Below are 16399 nucleotides of genomic sequence, written 5' to 3'. Positions count from 1 at the left end.
TATGCATCCTCACAACTCCATGCTGCTACTGCTGGGAGCTATGGCCAATGCCCATAATCCCACTCTTCAGCAGATCGCTAATCCTCTGCCTTTGCCCTTCTCATCCATAGTAGGATACGGCTGCTCCGTACCGACATCGCATCGCTCAAGCTTTCTGTCATGCAGGGCAATCCTACACTAGACTGACTCTCCAGGGTTAAGGGCTGCTGTAATATTTGCTTCTCCATCTTTTTATCTGATCTTGTGACCGCCAAAATTTCCCCTAATGCTGTGGATATAGTCCATAATTACCTCCGTATGGCACGGAGCCATGCCATGCCTCTGCCCTCTCCTTTTGACAAAACGAGGGGCCATGCACGCACCATGCTAAAACTTAGCATTGCGACGCAAGCCATCTCGGAGTCGCAGACTTTTGCTTTTCTTGCTTGTGCCCCTGCCATGCGCAAACAGATCCATGTCCGATCCCATAGTGCTTATTTCTTTTCAACCCACTATTATGCCTCTGCTATCTGTCATCCAACCTGTCACATTTGACTGACAGCGTAGATGCTGTCATGTAGTCCCAACAAGCCTCCCACGCCGTGGCATTCCGACACATAGTAAACTCTAAAACTCTATTTCTTCTAGAATAGTCCCTCTCAGCAGCAACGCGCAAATAGGTACACAGTGCGTATTCAACACTGTACTGCACCAACTTCCTCGGAGATATATCACTAATCTCCATAGATACGAGAGCATTTAATAGATTTTATACATAAATACTGTATATGGCTTTGAATTTCCTCTCAAAAGGTATCAATTTCAGCTATATCGCCTTACAAAGCGCGCTTTGAATATTCCAACTCCCCGCCTGTCCACCGTGATAGCATCTCCAACGCCTCATATGAAACTGAAGCCAACTAGCAGGGACGCAGCCCCTCACCCGTTCGCCTGGTCCAGCTTATCGTAGTCTCAGAAAAAGACCAAAACTCCCTTGAAATCCGTTCCCATCCATGCCGTGGCTAAAAGCTTTCGTTGTACAATCTGCAATGCGTCATCGCTCCAAAGATTCGCACTGCTCATTATGTCTATCCAAAGACAACTGACACCCCCATATCTTCGCTGACTCTCCTCCATAAATCCTTCTTTCGCTCGTCCTCGTGCATTATCTCGTCTTCGATGTCTTCGCCATTGTCCGCTCGTCTCCAAACTTCCTCCACGATACACCTCGCTCGCTCGATATTGGTCATTCCCTGTCGCTGCAAAACAGCTGCAAATGATTGTCGGGCCATGTCTCGGTCAACTGGATCAATCGCCTCACACGACGCTACAAAGAGTGGCCAGAGCAGAGCGCCCATGGGACCTTCATTATTCACGGTTCCAATACAATGGAGGAGGCTGATGTGCGTGTGGCGTTGCACAACGGCATGCCGCCGAGAACGGCCGTAGATTGTTCGGTAAAGATAAACAAACCCAGAGTGTCGATATGCCATGGCGCTGTTGACAATGCTCTGCATTCGTTTGCTGGCTGTGGTGAGATTTTCTTCATCCGGAAGAGCCCACTCCTGTAGAGCAAGCTCCACTGCAGAAGCCGTGGTCGCGAATTCCGTTCGAAGTATTGCTATTTTTGAAGCATCGCCTCGTAGCTCAGCCAAATGGAGTTCGTGCTTCAAATCACCCAGGGTCGAGAGTCGATGTATAATGGGCCATAGAGAAGTAGCCATTCCAAGTAGTGCATCCGCTCCCGCAGAGACTGTAGTACCACGGCAGTCAACAGGAGGGAATGGAGCAAAATTTCCAGTGTCTGGCGCAGGCAGGATTGGAGTAGAGCCAAAGGATAGTGCTGTGATAACGTCATAGAATCGGAATGCCTACGATTTTAAGACCCTGATTAGCTAATTGAGGACTGGCCCATGGGCTGGAAAAGAACTTACTCGTTCCAAGAAAACCCCGGTTGGATCAGACATTGCTTGGCTATTGCACATGATAGCTACAGCACCTCTCAGGTGCCCGTCGACGATATTAGAGCGACCAGTCTGAACCAGCTGTATTGTATCAATGTTAAAATAGTGCCGTCGAAAAGCAAAGAGCAATGATAACTCACCACCTCGTAATAAACCAACAGAATAATGGCCGCCAATAGTTCATTTCTTCTTGAATCACACCCTTTTGCTATCAGAGTAGACAGCCCACGGATGGCCTGGTTGTGAAAGTGGATGCTCTTCTCATTATTTCGTACTCCTCGGTGTTCCATATGAGCACTAGCCAGTGCAAAAACAGCGTTTAAAACAACTGGGCTCTTTTGGGATAATGGTAAAACAAGCTGCTGAAATGGATTGCCTTCATCTTCGCGTAGGACGATGAGATGGGATAGTACATTGGCGAAGTGATCGATTAGGGCTCGTCTGTTTGTCTGCTGAGAAAATTCGGCAAAGGCGGGCATGACAAGTTCGATGGTGGGGAAAGAAGATGCAGTCGATGTGGAGGCGACCATTGCGAGAGAAGAATCGTGAGGGTTAGAGTTGGAGGCTTCATCGTCGATGAGGGTGATGTTTTGGTTGTCGTCGTCGTCGTCGTCGTCGTCGTCGTCGTCGTGCTCCTGCTCCTGCTTAACGGGACTCTTGGCCGCATTAAAATCCAACCCGGCGATATCCAAGCAGCCATCGTTTTCTATAGTGTCGGGTCCCCATGTCGTAAAGATCTCATCCGTAGCATCTTCACCGTATTTAGCTGAAGGATTGGGCTGCTGCATATGGCCATCCACGGTGAGATCGTTGCCAAGATATGTGTCGGAGCACCACAGAAGAGCATCTTCCCATTGCTCAAAAGACATTCGTTTCTGGGCGGCTCGGGATAGCGTATTGTTTTCCAAAACCACAGAGGAGAGTGCATTCACAGATGAGTCGTCGAAAGAATCTTGCCTCCGCCGCTGGCGCGGCTTTATGGGCTCATATACACAGCTCTGCCCATGGTCCTGACAGCGACTGCATATGGGCCTGATTTCATCACACTTCTTCTTCTATTACAATGGCGTTAGACGGAATCAGGAGCAGAAATCTGCAGTAAGACGAGATGTTACCTTTTCTTTGCTACAAGAGACAAGGGAACACGCGTGTTAGCTGTTATGCTTCTTCTGTCTACCAGCAGTAAACAGAATCCAACTCACCAATAGTTGCAGCCTTCAAATCCAATCACAGAGGCAATTAGTAAAGTTCCCTTACTCGTCTCGCTCAAAGAGAGCGGTGAATTCGGACTTTAGCTTACCAGCTCTAGAACGGCGCTTCGGGATTTTGGGCGGAGCTAATCGAGTATACAGCAGCATGTCTTTGACAGCTTCGCTTAGTGGTTCTCAAAAAGATGTTGCGCTGAAAAGTTGGCGTGGCAAAAGTCTTCAGTAGCCCATCACCTACTCCTACAGAGCTCAAAGCGGAAGAGCGCTCAGAATCGAGGGTTTAGATCGGCGAAAGCTTGGCAGTTTCCGAGTATTGATTCAAATTGTGAAAAGAACAGACGGAACTTGGCCGTTAGCTAAAATGACACTGCCAACAAAGGAGTACCCAGCCGGTTTGCACTTGGTGATGGCCGGCAACCAGCGGCTTCGAGTGCGGATTTTTTTTTGGCAGACGGGAGGTGCCGAGAAAGGGGTTAAATAAGATTGTAGACGGGACGTTTGGTTGATGAAACAGTCTGAGCGGTCTGAGCGTATGGAGTAGATAAAGAGAAGCGGCTTAGATGATGGGAAAAGGTCAGCAGATTTGAAGCCGGTCTTGACATGGAGGATTAGCCGTTTCTCCAGACCCTTCCACAGTGTCCCACTTTGTTCGCCTTGCAAAAGTTACCTCACGCTATCCGTGCGGTTCACCACATTCCGTGGATTCTCAACACGGCTTAAGCCAGGTCAAGGCACCACCAAGTTCTCGTTGGAGGCAAAGAGTGGAGTCAGGACTAGCATGCGGGGTTGCCACAGGCAGGCCTGAAGATCGCTGTTTTAAACACAGTACGGATTCAAATGGGAGATACCCTAGGCTGCAAAGGTGCCTCGTAGTTGATTTTCTGGTGTCTCGCATGAGGAGTCCGCTAAAGAGCCTCGATAGAGCAGGAGCTATTGTTCTGCTGTGCAGCCCTGTGTCATGTCTTCCGTCAGCCGAGGATTCTGAACCCAGCAGAGACATCATCTATTGGTAATACGACGAGAATCGCAGAGACAAGCCTATTGCATGACACGCCAGGCGACTTTCGCTTTGTGCCTCTACTCCGCACCAGAAACGGAGATTTGACCGGTTTCGGGATAACTGGTCACTGTGACGCCTTGGAGGCAAGAAGGGGGCAAGGTCCCTGGCGTGCCTTGGAAAATGCGAATGAAGATGGAGTCAGCCATTCGGCCTATTGCGCCGTGGAGCGGGGAAGCGGGCTGGCTAGCGACAGCGACGAGGGCTTTTTTTTCTCCACGTTTTCGCGTCAAACTACCGAGGGCCTGGAAGCAGTCCGCGATTTCGATGTAACTGAAAAACACTGTACCTGCTGTGTCTGGATTAGAGACGACAAGCTTCCGCTGAAGGGTATTACTACTGCTTCCGCTATTGTTAGCTCGAAGATTCCACGAGGCGCCGCAATATTGCAACACCACTTACTAGACCATGCACGCATAGACGCTGTTCGTGAATCCTATTACAGGCCCTCTGCCCATACCCATGCCTATATCCCAAGACCATGCCGGTTCCTGGATGGCCGCGTGTCGCTAGGTAGTATGCTACGCCCGCAATACGTGCTGAATTCAATAGCAACCGCCCGAATCTCTCTGGAATCGCGATCGCAGTCGTGTGTCTGCCTGTCTTTGCCATCGCGCAACGTGATGCCGAGGATCATGCCTTCGTAAGGGGTAGGCTAATAGCGGATGCTAGGGAGCACTTCGGCGCCTTCATCATGGTCTCTGACAGTTTCTGATCCATCGCTGCCACATGCCGTATCCCGGTCTAGCGTCTGCACATGGTACATACAAATGTACTTCGGTCATGGCGCCCGGCCCGCTGACTGTTCCTTGTAACTGAATGAATTCGGCAACTGATGTTTTGATCCTTGTGACATTACAGATTGTAACTTTGCCGTGGCTCTGCTGTCGAGCCTTCTCTGATGAAGATGAGCTGTGGCTCTGTCGTACACCATCCGTCGCAAGTCGGGATTAGATAATATTCCGTGCAGCTGCCTCAGGTTATAGCAACCGATACCTGAAACCAGTACCTCAACCTCATCATATAATCAATCCATCATGTAATCCGCAGATTCTTTCCTTACCTATGCAGATGCTTCGTATATTCTATACGGCACCACCACTTTTGGTATTCCGTTCGTCCTTCTGGTGGCATTCCGGAGAGGCTCCTGCAGTAATGCTGAGTGCTTAGCTGCAGCGCCCCAGCGTGCCGAGCCTGTCGATACCGACTTGCAGACGGGCAGTCTACGGGTCATGATTCTAATTTTGGCACACCCGCAACGTCGTATTATTGGTTGCCTTGTGTAGAGCTCTTGCTGCACCCAACATCAACAGCCAGTTAGGCGGGGCAGAGCACCTCCATTACAACGTCGAGATGGCACATCACGCGAGAGCCACGGGGACAATCACCTAGCAGCCAATGGTGATTGAGCAGGATGCATCCCCGCGACGGGTGCGATGGAGCGCCGCTGCCACACTGCAGATCACAGCCTCAGTGCTGAGTCCTGCAGTGAAACCACCCTTCAGCGGCATCCTCATGAAGATTTTCGCCCTTGGGCACTCTGGAATACTGGAATTAGCTGTCATCTCCACCGTTTGCTCCCGCGTCTGGCCCGTATGCAAGGGATCTTCGATCTCAGGGCGCTTATTTCGTCTGATTCACAGCTTACAGCCTCGATATTCAGCCTCGTTTGTCGCGGCAGCAGAGACTGGGCAGCATGTCTTTTTCATTTAATCGCGGCCCCCTCGTTGCTTTTCGAGTGGACCATCAGCGCAACGCCCGACTATATCTATAGAAGTGGCTGGGATGCTTTGCTATATCCAATAGCATAAAATACGAAAGGAAACCTGTTGCTATCAGCCAAGGCTATCAGAGAAGCTCTTTTATTTGAACAAATCTCCTCTTACTTATACTTTCTGCTTTTAATCATTCTTCTCACCCCGAATGAGCAACCAAATCTCACTCCATCTCCCTACACTGGCCTGCTCCAGGTAGTCGTTTACGGCTACCACTCGTCACGATGCTTGCTTCTGCGCCAATCTTGTACAGCGCATTGCTGCCTGGGGCACTCTTTGGCGCAGTCGTGGGCGCTTTGGACTTTAGACGGTATGATGGTGTCCATCGCGTGACGAAATCACCTCAATCTACACAGCCAGTCGCAGCGACAATAATGATGGCCAATACTACAACCAAATCAACTGGTACTGCAGCCACATTTACAACAGTAACCGTCATAGCCAAGAAGTCAGATATTCCAACTCGGCTTAGCAGGTTGGAGGGTCGAATCAATGAAGCAGCCCGGACCGGAACCTCCACCACCCCCTTCCCAGAATATGCGTCTTCAGCAGCTGGGGCGGATAACAGTGGCGGCGACAGCCAAGATAGCCTTTCCTCAACACAGTTGGGAGGTATAATTGGAGGAGCTGCTGCGTTTCTTGCATTGGTGGTTGCTATGGCTTGTGTTTTGATCCGGCACATTGACAGGCTGGCTGACCAGATAGCCAAAATACCAAGATCATCCAAGTCTACCAGCACGAGGAGATCAAGAACAAAGCCAACCAGTGTGTCATCATCAGACACCGATAGCAGAGATTCACGAGAGGACTCCGTCATGGAGTCGATGCGGCGCTCATCATTGCGGCGCTCACAAGCTCATCGAAAAGCTAAATCTACAGCTCGACGCAATCACCAGCGCCGTAATGGCCTGTACATTGCTGCAGCCGGCAACCCTGAGAGCGAGCGGGTCCAAGGGAGGCAAGATCGTTCAACTGATATACCCCTTCCAACATTATCTCGGCCTATCATCAATCGCCGCCCTGTTCCGGCTCCAAATCCGCCGTATGCTAATATTGTATCGCCTGTACCAATCAATGCTATATCTCCGAGGCTACTGAACTCACCATCACCGGTCAGCGCCATATCCTCGGAGCTTGAAGCGTGCTCGCTTGCACAAGAATTGGCTGGAATAGCATCTGCGGAAAGCCTGGCAGCAGACTCGCTCATACACTATGCCCGAGATATCCCCCCAAGCGACCTCCCGAAGGTTGCTGTTAGGCCGCCTCTTGCATACCAATGGATGAAGAGCATAGGTCTTCTGAGGCAGTCAGAGAATGTGTCTCCCGAGCACTTTAGTCTCGATGATAACGACGAGGAATGGCATGGATTCTACGGAGCTAGGGGCTATATGGCGGGACGAACTGGACTTGGTATAACCTATCCAGAAACCTTGGGAGAGAGTCGAGGACGGATGGGCCACGTCAGAGAGGGGGGCAATTAACATTTATGATACCACTGGCATTTCCAATTTTTCTATAACATACCCAGCATATGGATTTTCAGCTCATAGAGGAGGAACTCAAAGGAGAGGTTCGAGCGTTTTTAGAACTGCATTGGATTGTACACGGCGTTATTCTGCATATGACATAGCGAGGCACATATTGATTTCATACTACATATATAGTACACGGCAGGCGTTGGGGAATAGCACTGAAGCATATTTAAAATAGAACATATAGAACGTAATAGATAATCTTAATGCTACACTACCATCATTGTTTGGCGTTTACCATTTCGCCCCCAATGACATGCGGAGGATGAAAATATGTTTTGGGAGAATTGCTGCTGAGCGGGCGAGAGCTAGCTTCCTAGTTAGGAATAATGCGGCCGATAGACATGAAATAGGCCGTGTGGCTCAATGGCAGAGCGTCTGACTACGATTAGTATATCAGGAGGTTGCAGGTTCGACCCCTGTCTCGGTCAATTTTTTGGTATTTTTTAACTTTTTTCCCTCTATAAATGAAGCTAATATTTTTGCAATGGATTGTACTCTAGAGCATTTTTTTTTTTTTTTTCCCTCTCAAACATGCCTATAATATTTGCCTGAATATATGTGAAGTGGGATGTTACATACTCGGTGTTTTCACCCGAGATACTACGACTACCTCCTTGGATCGCTTCGCGAAGTAGGGTAATCCATACAGTGTATACTACCCTGGAAAGAAGAGGTAGCATTGAATTTTGCCCAGGGCAATAGGAATTGAGTAATAAATAGTAATATCAATTAGCTGTCCCAATATGGAACACATCAGTCATGCAAGGGAGCTTCTAATATAGAAGAAAGCCGGCGGGTATTTCTCATAAGCTTATTACTAGGTATTCTCGGCTAATCACTTCAGGCAGGACAAGTATAGAATGGAGACTGCTAGTAATAGTAACCATTCACATAATACTGCCAAGTCAGCGTGCAGCCTCTGCAAATCTGGTAATTCGTTCGTCCTTTAGCGCTGTGGCTTGCCAAGCGAGACTGCATTTACCCCGCGTGTTTCTTCTCCAAGCGATGAGGATTATCACACCGATAGTTTTGACATGCATACGGTCTTCTCATAGCGGCGAAATCACCGAACGGCAATTCTCAGCGCCGGAGGCTCGGTTCTTGAGGCGAATACCGACAGCCGTCTTCCATCAAATAGGCCGTGTGGCTCAATGGCAGAGCGTCTGACTACGATTAAGTACATCAGGAGGTTGCAGGTTCGACCCCTGTCTCGGTCAAGCAAATTGTTTTTTTGCCTATTCCGCAACGGGATAGACGGAGAGAAGTTGTGTAGGATGAGCCTTTGATGACATTTGACAATGTCGCCCAATTTCTCTTTTCTTTTTTCTTTCCTTTCTTTTTCATACTACTAGTTTGACTACTGATGAATAGAAGTTTTTTTTTTCCGCCGATCACCAAACAATTGGAGCTGCTGGGTCCAACGATCGATGGGCGTGATGATTGCCCGATTTGGCTCGGATGCTGCCGATGGGGTCGAATTGTGCATCTGGATCCGAGTTCCACACTAAAATATGACTGAACATGAGGACCAACAGCTGGTCTGACGATATATAGCTTTGGCGACGATGAAGTAGACATCCTCGATATATCCAATGAAGTTTCAATGGACTGTTAGAGGCTGCTGCATATAGTAATGCTGAGCTTGTGCAGATATCCACACGTATCCTCAGCCACGGCCCAAGCTACGTTACACCGAATAGAGCAACTACCTAGGCTTCCGAGTGTGCCGTCAAGTCTGGAGCCGCTCTCTCACGGATTCCCCTGAACCTGAGCAAGTGCTAGAGATCTAGGCATCAAGATAGAACCTTGTTGCTATCAAAGAGCAAAGAGTAGGTAGGCATTGAAGAAACAAGACTTCTGCTCCGTAAGTTCTATCGTCCTTACGCCATGATTGTCTGTCTCGACGTATCTATTAGAATACCTAATCATAAGGCGGCCGAAATGCATACTTTACTCTCTCTTAATAGTTATGAGTACACACAAGCAAAACAAAGTGTCTTCCAAAAAGCTCCAGAAAGCGTTCCGGCATGGGCTGCCACGTGGATATTATTATGACAGAGATTCTATCCCCTGACTATCTTGGCAAACAACCTTTTCCTTTACTTAGGCATCTACTCTTTACATTTGCCTATTCCTTTCCGCTGCGGATTTATTTCTTCAAGCCAATGCACCTGTATCATTTCGGACCCATCCGATAAATTACACGCGATACCCCAGCACATGCATTGTCCAATAGAGGCACCTGTCAAACCGGCCATAGCGGGTAATACAGCGCTGTTAGCGTCCCAGTACCTGCAGTTTAGGCTCCCGCTAGAAGGAATTAGGGCTAACAAGCACCGCTAGAGCACATGCTTCGTGCCAATTCCTCCATCAGGCCACGCCAATTGATGACGGCATGAGACCGACCTGAGCTTGCATCTTGGCATCTGAACTTTTCCCTCTGATCCCTTGTCCTGCAGACATTCCGGTGATGCTGCTAAAGGCATAACTAGTTGCTGCCAAGGGACTTATGCTCGTACCGGCTGAAGCTTTTACCCATGAGTGAGCGTTTTTCCCAGTTTCACCCAGCCTTCTAATAAGCCCCCTTGCTACCAGGCGAAATACTGGCTCCCATGCTGGGTTCCTGCATTCCTGCACCCGAACCTCTGGGAACATCGCGATGTTCACCTGCCGTGGTAACCGAAAGAAGACTTGGCGTGTTTACTCGCAGAGATTTAGCAGACATTGATGAGTTGCTGGATTAGGATCTGGCAGGATTCGATGCTGCGGCTGAGACAAACACTCCTATGCCCATTACGGAAATACGAATCCATCTTGGTCTGAGCTAATGCAGCTCCAGCCAAAGCAAATCATCATGTTTGCACAAACATGAGTACCGGTGGATGGAATCAGGAGTACGCGTCTCTGAGCAGGGTATCATTGCTCCAACTGGCTGAGCTTGAGAGCTGCTATGGCCCTGCATCGTACCAGCGGATCGTACGGATAGCAGACTGGAGCCACTTACTGATGTTGACGGAATTTTACAACTGCATCGCCGCACAAAGTGCGTACTAATACCAATATTAACCAGGGTGGTTTTCTTGGTATACAGGGGACCAAGAACCTAGTCGATCCAGCAGCAATTGCACCCTCTTCCAATTCTCCCAACACGGCCACCGAGGGATTCGCACCTTTGCAATCTGCTTTGTCTAAGCTTAAGCTGAGCTAGAGTACTCCGTAAGCTTGGATGAGTTACATCAAACTCCAGAAATGGACCCTTTGACCATCTTCAGCCCCAGATTATTCCCGCCTCATGGGAGATAGAGAGGCCCCGATAGGTGGAGAGATATCAGCCACGAGGCTTTTTAGAGCTGCCCAACCCCGGGAACCTCTGCTAGCTTCCGGGATGGAGTTGAAGTGACAGGGAAGCCATGCGTTTGGATTCGGCTGGTCGCGCCGACGAGGGCCTGTAAGAATGGAATACGCTGCTTTAGTTCCTTGTGAATCCCCAAAGCGGCCATCAGCCGGTCTAATTCAATTTCGGCCCCGAGTTCAAGTTCTCTTCGACTACTATATAGTAGCTGTGTGGCGCTCTCATCCCGTCTTGCCTTTGTTTTGTCCCTTTTCCTGTATTCCTGTGTTGGCCAATCATCATCCACCCCAGCGGATCGCAACTCAAGTCTCTACCGTCTCCTATCAACCACACTCGTCTAATATCGCAAATATGAAGGCTGCTATTGTCCTGTCATTTGTTGCTGCCGCCGCGGCTGGCCTCATTGAGCGTACTAACGGCTGCAATGCTGACAACTGCGCTCGTGCTGTCACTGGTACCCGTGATGGTCTGCTCCCTATTTCCTCTCGCAAGGCCGACTGCTCCAGCTTTATGCGAGCTACTGTCACTCCTAATGCTGTGTATGTACTCACTCACCACTCACTCATTCACCCAACTACTTTATTTAACTACATGTGTCTTTAAACACGAAAGAGTACATCGACTTACGATAATCCTGCTAACTGGGTGTGAAGAACCACCACCATCACCGTCACTGTTCACCCCGGTATTACCGCCAAGCCTAAGAACAACGTCAACTACGCCGCCGCCACCGTCTGTCCCACCGCTGTCCCCACCTATGCCTCTGCTTGCGATGGTGCCAAGGGATACTCCTCTGCCTGCTCTTGCTGGGGCATCAAGCCTACAACCGTCACCGCTCACACGCCTACGAGGACTGAGATTGTCACCGTTACCCAGGACTACTGCTCGCTGTAGGTGGTGGATACGGAAAGTAATAGAAAGAGAGGGTTGTTCATAGAATGAGACTCTCGGTGTGGAATAAAGGTTTGCCACTTATAGAAAGTAATTGGATAACAGCTACAGGCTTTGAATTAGCTGACAATTTTTATGACGAATACGATAGAGCATGAAAGGATGCAAAAAATACATGTTTACTTAATAGCTTTCTTTAGCGAGCAACCAAATGTCAAAACAATTTAATCAGATGCTGTTGCTGAATGCAGTCGCTTCCATGGATCAGTCCGATTTAACACTATCCTTGCCATACCCCTTTCTGCCTGTCACCTTGGTGACTTGTCATTTTCAAAAGCCATTATTTCGATTGGGAGCATAAGTAATAAAATCAAGTAGACAGCTTTAAAAATATTTTTAGATGCTCGACCACGAAACGAAATGAATGACGGCTGTGGTATTCCAATGCTTTGCATATTGATTCCATGTATACTGACTGGAGACAGTGATATCTTGATGCTTGGGGTGGTCTGACGAGCTTGTAGCCTTATCTTTGTCTGTATAAACTCTTCTACTGTGGAGAGATTCTGATACCACTCTCTCGCGTCATCGGGAGTTAGGGAAACAGCATCAACGTCGTATTCGTAATTCCTGTTGTTAATTCTGGTTACCAAGAAGAGGAGAAATGATGTCTCGTGTCCAGAGGACTCGAACACCAACACCGCTTTGAAGTTTGGATACGTTTTCATGACAAGATCGCCATCGTGACTTTTGACGTCGAATCGAAAAGAGCGCCAGATTTCGTGTGAATCCATAATCAGCATCTGACGAAGCTGGGATCCATGAAACGGTTTGTTGCCTTGGAGGAGGTTTCGTTTCAAATAAAAGGCATTTTGATAGCGTTTTCTGACTAATTCGGTCCCCATTTGAGATATCTCTTCCTCGAGAGACTCCTCGAGCACTCTTGTCATCGTAGTCCAAGGCTCTTCAAAATATAACCCAATGATATCCGAAGTGCTCTTGATTCCGCATACGGAAGCTAGCGTAGTATTGGCATCGGGATGGACCCTAGCCAACTCATTTCCTCGGACTCGAGCATATCGGTCCGCGCCGAGGCGCTTGAGATATATACCTGCAGTAGCTGAGGGATTTGCGTCAAAACAACAGTTGAGTAGTAAAATCACAAGGTCTCCAGAAGCCCAAGGTTTTCGAAGGTCTTTGACGAGGGAAGTGACGTGAATCCCTTTGTTGGACATGGTGATTGGATCTTGCGGTACTTTGGATCCCCAAACACGTGTTAATCTATCAAACCTGGAATGAATTTTGTATTCCGGCAGTCCTCTGCGCTGTGATTTGTCCACAAAATTGTGAAAATCTCTTGGAGATTTTGCAAACAGCCCATATGCCATATCTGGATCTGTCGAAGGAGTTGCGGCCCGCCAGGCGAAGATTGTGTGATCATCAGATTGTTGAAGAATATGTTCCTGCAGTCGAAGAAAAGCCCTCTCTCCTTCTCCGTAAATTAGGGGCATATTAACATCGAACAGTCCGAATAGACAATATGCAAGATCTTCCTCGCGAGTTGTTTCTCTACTGGCAGCCCAACTTAGACGCCTTCCTACACTGACCTGCTGAAGGGGGCCCGAGCCGTCGAGAACAAAGGCATCAATCCCCGTGATCACCGCAAGTGACTTTGCAACAGCCGTCTTTTCTGCAATCTTCTCCCATGACTTATTATAGAATTCGAGTCGCGGAGGTGCAATAAGCTCTTGCAAAGTCCAGCCTCGAGTAAACCACCGGCTGTGGCCAAAGCCAACAGATGTTGTACTTAGAGGAGTTTTCTCGATTTTTGGAGATGGGTAATCCTCCAAGAATGCATAGGCGATTTCTGAATTTTTATACCACTTGAACATGGAATTGATTGATTCGCTAAGTTCTGCGCTGCTGCTCTTATCGATGCAGCATGTATCAACCCAAGCGTAATCCAAGCCGTGGCTATATGCTTGCTTGCAAGCAGATTTAATTTTAGAGAATCCAGCTAGCTTTTCTCGCAGATCTGGCGAGTGGAAATCTTGAAAAGACACCTCCTCTCTGCCCCAAGTATGGGACAGAATGGCGTAAGGTGGCGGCTTGCCGTGGAATTGGTGAAGCTTTAAGGTCCGTGTGTTGATTAGCCTCATATTCGTAAAGACCTACAAGGATTCGTCTCGAGGCTGCATAAATTCTTGGACTCAAAATTGCACCCTCTAAACTAGCGATTTAATGTGACTTTGAAGCGCTGAGAATTCATCCTTTTGTGGACAGGAAAGGCATTGAATCCTATTGATCATGTGACATGACATGCAGGCAGCAGCACATATGCAAGATATCACATCTCTACTTGAACTAATGGCAGAATTCAATTAATTGGATGCTTTATGGTTAATAACGCGCCTAATTGTATCTCATTTCGTAGGTTTCTGTAGGTAAAGTCTGTTCGGCAATTGGAACTTAAGAGATGGCTCTCCATATATTCACATATGCGCACGGCTTCGCGTTTCTCCGATTCCTTGCGTTACTTGATAATCTTTTAAATAGTAAATACCCTCTTTCTCTCACTATCAATATGGCTGCTTTGCACTAGCACCGAGAACCCTGCTCTTTTCCCCGCACCTAACATAACATATAAGTTAGCTAGGATTAGCTATGTACATGTAGCTTAGTTGTCAGTCCGATTCAACACTGTACCCAGGCTGAAATTGGTTATTCAGATTTCAAATAGAATAAATAATTATATATGTAGATATCAATAAAGAGAACTCGGTTCTCTAAGCGATTGTGACTGTTCTTTTCTGAAAGACTTGGACAACTACCTACGACAAAGGGGATTTCTATCTGTGATGAGCTTGTATCATGCTTAATATAGTACGGTTATTATGAATATATATATATATAAATGGAAACTCCTATACCAACCAAAATGATTATTTAGCAGTTGTAGAATGAGAGAAACCATTACATAGATAAACAGAGAAAAAGAAGACAATGAAATAGAACCGAAACCCAAGCTCGTCAAATTCGTACCACAAGAATAGAGATCTTGTGTACGAGCTGGACGAGAAAGCTGCAGATATCAAGACCGCGCAATCGAAGTATAGTACAGGAGATAAAAAAGAACACAGGAGGATCTGGGGGCTGGGATAATATAGAGGAAACAGCTGCTAAATGCCTACGAAACTTGTTAGTGGCTTGCGAATTATCTTTTACTCTCTCTCATAGACGCAACAAAATATCTCAGAGATATTTGGAAGCTCGCTATTTATTGGGAGATATTATCACGAAAGAGAAATTTCTTCTTTTTACCCAGCCATGAATTACCTTTCGAGCCGGTGTAAGCGACCGAGAGCTAACATATTTATAATAATTACATGGTCGTCTATATACCATACTCCTCCTACTCCACTGTATGAATCGAAATAAGTTAGGCTGAAAGAGTGCCGGGGGTTTGGGAGAGGGTCGCATCATCCGAGATTATATCGCGTTTTATAAGCTCATCCCCTTTCCTTGGCGGAACTACATTTAGAGTCCTTAGCCCGTTCATCTTGTTGGTTTCGCCGTCAACTGGTCTCTTCAGAAGCTGTTTGTCCTAAACTCGAATTATTCGAATTTCACTCAATTCGCAAAGATGACTCGATTCGCTCAGGTTACGGCTGCTGCCCTCGCTCTGGCCGCTCCGGTGTTTGCTGCTTGCGACTACGGAACCCATCTCTACCCCCGAGAGCACACCGTCCCGGTCAGCACTTTCGGCTACAATGGCCTCATCGGCCCTCTGAACTGGTACGGCCTCAACAAGACTGCCAACAAGCTGTGTGCCACCGGCCAGCACCAGTCTCCCATTGTCCTGGACTCTTCCATTGCTACCGCCCAGGGCAGCTCCATCTCCTTCAACGTGGACGCCTACCCTTTTGGCACCGAGTTTGAGAACCTGGGCAGCACTCTTGAGGTGCCCGTCAACGGAACCCTCAAGGCCGGCGGCAAGAACTACAAGCTGGCTCAGTTTCACTTCCACACTCCTAGCGAGCACAGAATCAACTCTGAGTACCATCCTATGGAGTTGCACTTTGTCTTCTCTACCGCTGGTGAGTAATGAGGCGTACCTTGTAATCCAGTCATGGGATACTCTCCTAGGTCTTATGCCAAGATTATGCTAATAACGTTTTTTCTTGGCTCTGAATAGACAAGTCCACTGCCGTTGTTGCTTTCCTGATCTCTCTCGGTCTGCCCGACGTCCTGCTGTCCTCAGTCTTTGAGCGCGTCAACGAGATTGCTACTCCTGGCGAAACTACCCAGACTGGACCTCTCCTGTTTGCTGCGCTGGAGAGCCACCTCAAGTCCAACACCATTTACACGTAAGTTGAAAGCCTGAAAACGTAGGATTGATAGCCTTGAAGCTGACTTTAAACGAAACAGTTACTCTGGCTCGCTGACCACTCCTCCTTGCACTGAGGGCGTTGCTTGGTACATCAGCACTCAGCCCCTCCAGATTGACGAGGTTACCTATGGCCGCGTCAAGGACGTGCTCAAGTTCAACGCTCGCTACACTCAGAACAAGCTTGGCGGCGTGAACCTGCTCCAGAACGCTGCCAACGAGCTGAAATAAGCTGTTGAGTTAACGAATTG

General features: G+C 48.1%; 6 protein-coding genes and 2 non-coding genes across 8 annotated transcripts; 6 read left to right on the top strand and 2 right to left on the bottom strand.

Annotated features, from left to right (window-relative positions):
• Window positions 1-800: 800 nt before the first annotated feature.
• Window positions 801-3579, bottom strand: GGI43DRAFT_370581 (transcription factor domain-containing protein). The gene is made up of 6 exons (XM_083202539.1): window positions 3244-3579; window positions 3146-3158; window positions 3059-3068; window positions 2084-2998; window positions 1914-2024; window positions 801-1850 (listed from the first exon to the last, which is right to left on the bottom strand). Exons 1-6 carry the CDS (start codon window positions 3299-3301, stop codon window positions 1068-1070), a joined length of 1890 nt encoding a protein of 629 aa, XP_083060883.1. The 5' UTR covers window positions 3302-3579; the 3' UTR covers window positions 801-1067.
• Window positions 3580-5563: 1984 nt separating this feature from the next.
• Window positions 5564-6113, top strand: GGI43DRAFT_370549 (uncharacterized protein). Its single transcript, XM_083202538.1, has one exon. It carries the CDS (start codon window positions 5645-5647, stop codon window positions 6017-6019), a length of 375 nt encoding a protein of 124 aa, XP_083060882.1. The 5' UTR covers window positions 5564-5644; the 3' UTR covers window positions 6020-6113.
• GGI43DRAFT_404238 (uncharacterized protein) lies at window positions 5564-7748 on the top strand. The gene has a single exon (XM_083205901.1). It carries the CDS (start codon window positions 6208-6210, stop codon window positions 7462-7464), a length of 1257 nt encoding a protein of 418 aa, XP_083060881.1. The 5' UTR covers window positions 5564-6207; the 3' UTR covers window positions 7465-7748.
• A 119-nt stretch (window positions 7749-7867) lies between these two features.
• On the top strand, window positions 7868-7946 carry GGI43DRAFT_t106. The gene has a single exon. It is a non-coding gene; the product is annotated as a tRNA-Arg (tRNA).
• Window positions 7947-8655: 709 nt separating this feature from the next.
• Window positions 8656-8735, top strand: GGI43DRAFT_t107. The gene has a single exon. It is a non-coding gene; the product is annotated as a tRNA-Arg (tRNA).
• Window positions 8736-11221: 2486 nt separating this feature from the next.
• GGI43DRAFT_383534 (uncharacterized protein) lies at window positions 11222-11764 on the top strand (the record flags this gene model as incomplete). Its single annotated transcript, XM_083203397.1, has 2 exons — window positions 11222-11409; window positions 11524-11764. 2 exons carry the CDS (start codon window positions 11222-11224, stop codon window positions 11762-11764), a joined length of 429 nt encoding a protein of 142 aa, XP_083060880.1.
• Window positions 11765-11938: 174 nt separating this feature from the next.
• Window positions 11939-14021, bottom strand: GGI43DRAFT_370473 (heterokaryon incompatibility domain-containing protein). Its single transcript, XM_083202537.1, has one exon. It carries the CDS (start codon window positions 13918-13920, stop codon window positions 12070-12072), a length of 1851 nt encoding a protein of 616 aa, XP_083060879.1. The 5' UTR covers window positions 13921-14021; the 3' UTR covers window positions 11939-12069.
• Window positions 14022-15404: 1383 nt separating this feature from the next.
• On the top strand, window positions 15405-16379 carry GGI43DRAFT_422696 (carbonic anhydrase family protein; the record flags this gene model as incomplete). The annotated part of the gene is made up of 3 exons (XM_083208143.1): window positions 15405-15858; window positions 15957-16128; window positions 16190-16379. 3 exons carry the CDS (start codon window positions 15405-15407, stop codon window positions 16377-16379), a joined length of 816 nt encoding a protein of 271 aa, XP_083060878.1.
• Window positions 16380-16399: the final 20 nt, after the last annotated feature.

This window comes from Trichoderma evansii (assembly GCF_050947405.1).
Source record: "Trichoderma evansii strain SZMC 28006 chromosome Unknown GGI43scaffold_9, whole genome shotgun sequence".
Taxonomy (NCBI): domain Eukaryota; kingdom Fungi; phylum Ascomycota; class Sordariomycetes; order Hypocreales; family Hypocreaceae; genus Trichoderma; species Trichoderma evansii.
This window is presented reverse-complemented; position numbering and strand designations above follow the sequence as displayed.

Coding starts and splice junctions, on each gene's coding strand:
- GGI43DRAFT_370581 (XM_083202539.1), bottom strand. CDS start 3,301: ATGCTGCTGTATACTCGATTAGCTCCGCCCAAAATCCCGAAGCGCCGT. Junction 2,025..2,083: donor TGTTGGTTTATTACGAGGTG/GTGAGTTATCAT, acceptor GATACAATACAG/CTGGTTCAGACTGGTCGCTC. Junction 1,851..1,913: donor CCGGGGTTTTCTTGGAACGA/GTAAGTTCTTTT, acceptor TTAAAATCGTAG/GCATTCCGATTCTATGACGT.
- GGI43DRAFT_370549 (XM_083202538.1), top strand. CDS start 5,645: ATGGAGCGCCGCTGCCACACTGCAGATCACAGCCTCAGTGCTGAGTCC.
- GGI43DRAFT_404238 (XM_083205901.1), top strand. CDS start 6,208: ATGCTTGCTTCTGCGCCAATCTTGTACAGCGCATTGCTGCCTGGGGCA.
- GGI43DRAFT_370473 (XM_083202537.1), bottom strand. CDS start 13,920: ATGAGGCTAATCAACACACGGACCTTAAAGCTTCACCAATTCCACGGC.